Source organism: Echinops telfairi, unplaced genomic scaffold (genome assembly GCF_000313985.2).
Source record: "Echinops telfairi isolate 266 unplaced genomic scaffold, ASM31398v2 ScPeMD7_22;HRSCAF=79, whole genome shotgun sequence".
Lineage (NCBI taxonomy): Eukaryota > Metazoa > Chordata > Mammalia > Afrosoricida > Tenrecidae > Echinops > Echinops telfairi.
In genome coordinates, this window is record NW_022103919.1 from 3,471,435 (window position 1) to 3,478,145 (window position 6,711).

Consider the following 6,711-nt stretch of genomic DNA (forward strand, 5'->3'; position numbering starts at 1 on the left):
GGCAGTGCCGGCTTCATGGGGCCCATTCCTTTTGTACAGTCGATTGTTCTTGAAGCGGTGGACAGCCGCAGCTGCAGAACGCAACCTGCGCTTCTTATGAAGCAGCTTGAACCTTTGTTTTTGTACCGTCATGACTTTACTCTTTGGGAACATTTGCAGTATCACTAGTGGCACTTTATACTGGTCCCATGTGGTGGTCAGGTTTATAGTCTTGGGGCGCCATGAAAAAAGATAAGAAAACAGAGAGATGGCTTTTTATTGGAGAAAGGAGCAGTTCCAGCAGAGATGCTGCGCGTCACATGGCTGTGTTGCTTGCGCTCCTCTCCATTTTACCCTGCATTTTAATGTCCATTGCAGTGGCTACGCAGTGCCCACAGACGATATTTATGATGAAAAGCTTTTTTAAGGAAGAAAATCGGTTGTAGTACAAGTGAGACACACTCAGGATACAATTATTCCTCAGGACATGTCGCACAGTTCTAGGTCTGCTAATACTTGCCCAAAGGCACGCACCCCTCCACAGACACGGGGCTCCATTTCCATGGGTCAGCAAGCCGTTTCCCCGTCGGGTGACGAGAGGGACTCCACTCCACAAGGCAGCTTCTGACCCAAAGCACTCAGCCCCTCCTCGTTCAGTGGGCGGGGAGTCCACCTCTGTTTATGTTCTGGCTCTTGTTTGCTGCTGCCCTTCCTCTGACGCCACAGCTGTCCTCTGCATCCAGGGGGTCACCTTCGGTCCAGAGGACTCCCTCCACTCCTGGCTCCTCCTCATAATGGGATCCCGCCTCCTGCTTCTCAGAGGGCTCCTTCTATGACAGCAGCATGGCATTCTAGGGGGTCCTGTTCCCAGTGCCTCGTAGGTGAAGCCTGTCTCTGTCTTCCCCCACCTTCTTTTTAGACCCATGCGGGAAAAGGTCCTTTTGTGGCATTTAGACTTTGGCTGAAAGTGCCCCATTAAGTCATTCACTGCCTTGCCCAGCATGGGAGGTGGGTTCCCCTCAGCACTTGAGCTCCCAGCAATACCAGCGGGTAGTGGCTAATGCAATTTCTGTTTTATGCTGTTATGATTAATACTCATCTTTATGCTTTTTTACATTTCCCTATTAATGCTGCCATGTACTATGTGTGTTTATGTGACTTTTTATAATAGGCTAGTATATATTTTATGGTAATAAATGATAAAATAGATTAGTATGTACATTTATGAATTCGTGACATACCAACTTTTTCTCAGTTTTTTGTTGTTGATATTTCTAGGTTATGCAATGTGTCAGTGACTTTTTCAAATTGTCACTAATCTCCAAAAAGTGTTCCCGTGTATTTATTGTAAAACATCTCTGTAGAAGTGGTCCCATTCCGTTCAAACTGTATTATTGACGCGTCAGCTGGGTTTCACAAATGTAATCGTATATAACAGTGTGCTAATAATCATCCTAAAAATAGTATTGGTAGAAAAAGAGTGGTTAGAAACTGCTTGCGGTAGCAGTCGCACAATTCTGCCTGATGTGATTGAAGTGTGGAATGATGTGTTGTCTGTATTAAATCCCAGCTAATTCAGCAACCTAGTTTTGGTCGTTGTCACTTGCCGCTGTGACACGTCATCTCTGATTTGTTGCCCTTACTGTGGCTTTGTCACGGAGCATGTGTTCCCCCCACCCAGGATGCTCGGGTACCAGGTGAAGGATTCCAAAGTAGAGCAGCAGGACAACTTCCTCAAGCGCATGTCTGGGATGATCCGGCTCTATGCTGCCATTATCCAGCTCCGGTGGCCATATGGAAACCAACAAGAGGTTCGTAGAAAAGGCTGACTGTGGATAACAAGAGGTTGGACCCTATTCTTTCTTGGTGTCTCCGTCTGCAGGAAAGGTTACCTTCTCTCAGAGAAGGTAGTCTAGTTTAATAATAATGAGTATGTTGCTACGTTGTAGCAACAGAAATTGTATTGATTATTAGGATACGTCTTGAGATCATCAGAATCATTTGTTCAGGGGCCCAGATTCTGTGCTAAGGTACCAAGAATAAGAGGTATGAAAGGGAACTGTTTGCTTATGAATTCTATAGATGATAGGTGTATTAAAGGAATCCTGTAAAGAATGTATTGGGTGGAGGGAGGGTGGGGTGTACCAATTACAAGGATCTACATACATATAACCTTCCTGGGGGATGGACAACAGAAAAGTGGGTGAAGGGAGATGTCAGACAGTATAAGATATGACAAAATAGTAATAATTTATAAATTGTCAAGGGTTCATGAGGGAGGGGGGTGCAGGGAGGGAAAGCTGATACCAAGGGCTCAAGCAGAAAGCAAATGTTTTGAGAATGATGATGGTAACAAATGTACAAATGTGCTTGACACAATGTATGTGTGTATGGATTATAATGAGTTGTATGAGCCCCCAATAAAGTGATTTAAAAAAAAATGTATTGGAACATTTAAAACCAATTGAGTTGGTTTGTAGTGTTTTTGACCTTTGCTCCTTGTTTGAAGCAAGCAAGAGCCCATGCCCCCTTTGAATTTGCTGGATAAAGACAGTAGGAGTTTAAATCTTGGAATAAAATGAGATCCAATCATGACCAAGTTCCTCTATTCGCAGATTCACCCGCATGGCTTAAACCATGGCTGGCGCTGGTTGGCACAGATCTTGAACATGGAGCCCCTGTCAGATGTGACAGCCACCCTACTCTTTGACTTTCTGGAGGTGTGTAATGCTGTTATATACCAGCGAGCCCGTGTTTGAAGCAGCGAAGGGCCACTCGATGACATGAACAGGGAGACGTCACAGAAAGAGGGTCATGCATTTTCCCTTAGCCTTAAGACAAATTGAGCTTTCGCTTTTGCTTCCAACTCTACTTTCCTTCCCTGTGTGGACGTCTGTAAATTGCAAGAAGAGATCTAAACTGTGTGTTGTAGCACAAGTAAAAAGGAGTTTGTTGTAGCCACGGAGCAGTGACTTCCAGAATTAAAGTATGTTTATTTGAACCTTACCCAGGTATGTAATCGGAAACTAGACCGACCAAGACAGAATCTCTTTGGAGCCATAACCAAGTGGCATTTCACATCTGCTCTCCCTGTAGTAGGCTAACTTTTTACAGTTCTCTGTACACAGAGGAGTTGACCACCCTAGAGTATGCCACTCTGAGTCTCACCCAGCTAGCTAGATTCTCCTTGTTCTCATTTCCAGGAGACAAAAGATGGCGATGCAGCTCGAGGCAGTTCTCGCCCTTATCCCAAACTCTGCACAGTCCTGTCCGCTTATGGAAGACCATGCTTGTAGCGTGAAGAATTTCATGGAGAGGAGGCATTTATTAAAGAAGAAAGGCATGGGGCATGTGTCATAACATCTGAAAACACATGGCCTAGAATGCCAATAGCTCCTAGTCACCTTACTATTCCCCAAAGTCGCGTGAACAGTGACCCTGAACCCATGAGAACATAGGTGATAGCTCTGTATACTACCTAAAGTTGGGACGTACGTTACTACCTGTACTACCTGTAGAAAGGTCTTTATTCAGTACAATAAAATCAAAATAGGTACTTTGATTTGCTTTAAATTTCTGAACTACCTGGCTTCACTGGCATGCTGGCTACATGGAGATATTACCAGATAGATAGAGAGGAGTTCTTTAGGAGAGAGTTACAGCTTTCATTGAAGTCCCTTGGTCAGCTAGCTATATGGCATTGTGGCCAAATTATTATATAAAGGTGAAAGGCAAAGATTTCACTGTGGACATCTCATATGAGTATGAATTTTCATTTTTTGTTCTGACAGTACCCGTCTTCCCTACAGGTGTGTGGCAATGCTCTCATGAAACAGTACCAGGTCCAGTTCTGGAAGATGCTACTTCTCATCAAAGAAGACTACTTCCCCAGGTATCAGACTTGCTGAGCAGGTGGCAGTGGGTTCAGTAGGTAAAACTCGGGCACCAGGTAACCTTGGGTGCTATTACTTACTGTTTTCGACTCAGGTCAGAATCTTCTGTGTTAATATGACAACTTCCTCTATGCAATGATGACAGCTTCCTACTTCTGGCTGCCTTTTTGATATATGGATGTATGTTTTTTACTCTAATGACAGTAAAAATATTATTGTCTAACCAAACAAAAATAAACTAGGAAGGTCTTGGATTAAGAAACCTAGTCATTTTTTTATTACTCTTTTTTTCTAACTCCTTCAGATAATAATTTGGAGTTTTACTTCATGTAGTCATGCATTAAACCAGAATGAAGTCTCCTGAATAAATTAATTGTAGAAACTGACTTATCAAAGTTTAGCTGTGGTCTGATATTTACCTCTAAACACCCTTCTCTTTCCATTTAGTTCTTTGGCATTTCGAGTGGCAAGGGAGGGAGGAAGCCTTGGCAAAACCCATTCCTTCTGACTAAAGATTCCTTGAAAGGGGACAATTTTCTTCTCTAGCCCCTTATTTGTAAAGACGCTTGGGACCATTTGGAAGGGGAACCACAACCTTGGTCTAAAAGATATCTCTCTGAGTCATCTGATCAACCACTTCACTCCAGTTGCCAACCCAGAGTTGGCAGTACCACTCCTGGGGCACTCAGGAACAATCCAGATTGCAAAAAGCAGATACCTACACTCTATGATGGGTTATGGGCTATCAAACAAAAGTTCTCAATTGCCTGAGGGGGGAGTCTTTTTTTTTTTTTCCTGAAAAGGGAATGTTAAGACAAATAAGTATGAAAACCTATGCTCTAGATCAGCAATGTATAGACACACACCCCCTCAAATGGTAGGTGGAATCACGTGCCTCTTTTCCTCTTCATAGAATTGAAGCCGTCACAAGCTCAGGACAGATGGGTTCCTTCATTCGCCTCAGACAGTTTTTAGAGGTAAGCTGTCCTTAGACCAGCCCACCCCACGCTGCTGTTGCTCTTAGATGTGTGTGTGAGAAGTCTTAGGTGCTTAAACTCTGGCTGCCAGCGTCTTAGCTTGTCTAAGCCCTTTCATTGTCTGACTCCTTTAACCTTTGCACTCGGGGTTGCTCTTTCATCATTTTCCTTGTAAATATAACTTGTAAATCTTTACCTTTCTCCTGTTCAGTATTAGAAGCAGACTTATCAGAAAATAATTCTCTTTTGTTTATCTTTTCCTGACCAGAAATGTTTGCAACGCAAGGAGATTCCTCTCCCCAAGGGCTTCCTGACTTCCTCCTTCTGGCGCTCCTGATGTCAGCTCCATCACCTGTGCCCCCCTTCTGTTGTTCTATATGCAAAGTGGCAATAAAAAAAAAAAAAGCACCTGAAGACAGCGATCGCCAGGAGAAATCATGTCAGATTTAGAGATCTGCCAACATATGTTTTTGTATATTTGAACCTTGAGGCCACAAACTCTAGGAGTGCTCTTAGACTTGGTAGCTCCTCATGGGGTTCACGTGGTAACAGAATCAATGGAATTGCCCTTTCTTGGGTCAGTGAAACTTAGGAGAAGAGTTATAAGAAGAGGCACGTAGCACCCAGTGCCATCCTTTATTTCCCTTGGCTCTAGTACCTTTCAGAAAATAATTTATACCTTACTATTTAACTTGGCAGAAATGGGTCCACCACTTTCACTCTCCTCCCCACATTCCCCACTCCGGTTCAAATGAATTTCCAGGAGAAGCAGACTCTTGTGGTCCCTTTCATAGATTAACTATTTCAATGTAATTTAATAGTGGAGACCTAAATCTGTACAATACGTGTGGGTTGTGGTTGGTGTGCCTTTCTCGGCTTGTGAAGTACTTGTAAAGCCAGAGAAAAGGCGTGATGCAGACAGACGTCCCAGGTTCCATCAGGATGGCCACGCGCCTGGGGGGAGCACTGTTAGCACAGGTTCTGTTGAACTGACAAGTACTCTTCGCCTTCATGCTTTACATACGGCCCCTGAGTGCTAGGGATGCACGTACCATTTTTTGTTTTTCAGTTTGCAATAAGATAGATGGGCTGAGATGGGGTTTTCAGCATTATATAAGACTTCAGTATCTATAAGTAATGAATCAGGGTTAAATAAAGCTATTAAGGGGGAATTGAGAGTCCTTATATTTTTGATGTGTTCTGTGTAATGAAAGATGATAAATTTGCATTATTATTTTTGATGTGGTCTGTGTAATAGAAGATGATAAATTTGCCTGACTAGAGCCACTGAAAATTTGGAGCTTGATTGTTCAGCTAAGAGATGAGGCTGTTGTGATTTTTTAATCAGAGGGAGCAACCATAGATGGTTTCCTCTGTTCACAGAATAGCATGTATGTGGATGGGTGGGTGGTTGTTCACTAGTACTCTTGAGTGACATGTGCAGTTCCATGAATTGTTGACTGTGATGCCAAAAACGAAGTAATAAAGCTTGATCTTTTTAAAACCCATTGTTGACATATAGTTGGTTCAGTATGATCAATTTCCTGTGCCCTGAGCTACTTAAATCGTTAGAGGAATGGTAGTGCCCAAGAAGAGGTATAGTCAGTGTTTTTTCCCGTTTTTTCTCTTGATCTTCACCTTGTCGGTGTTCCTGTCATGCTGTTTATGGAATTATGCAGCAATAAGGCACCCTGTTTTAGCTGGCAGACATGTAATATCAAGTGTTTTCATGTAGACACACTGGGATGAACACTGTGGAAGGAGTCAGGAGACCTGTGCTCAATTCACTTTTAGGTTTGTGGCCTTGAATAATTTACCCTCTCTGAATCTCAGTACCTCCATTTGTAAAACAAAATAATTGG

The 6,711-nt window shown here is 43.0% G+C and overlaps 1 protein-coding gene across 1 annotated transcript in view; it reads left to right on the forward strand.

The window, feature by feature from the left end:
• The window catches only part of GLE1 (GLE1 RNA export mediator), a 38,324-nt gene extending 31,967 nt beyond the window's left edge, over positions 1-6,357 (forward strand). Inside the window, exons 12-16 of the mRNA XM_004713274.3 lie at positions 1,661-1,790; positions 2,595-2,699; positions 3,789-3,871; positions 4,786-4,849; positions 5,118-6,357. Of these exons, the coding sequence (XP_004713331.1) occupies positions 1,661-1,790; positions 2,595-2,699; positions 3,789-3,871; positions 4,786-4,849; positions 5,118-5,186 (451 nt within the window). The 3' untranslated portion in view covers positions 5,187-6,357. The remainder of the gene's footprint in view (positions 1-1,660; positions 1,791-2,594; positions 2,700-3,788; positions 3,872-4,785; positions 4,850-5,117) is intronic.
• The last annotated feature ends 354 nt before the right edge of the window (positions 6,358-6,711 follow it).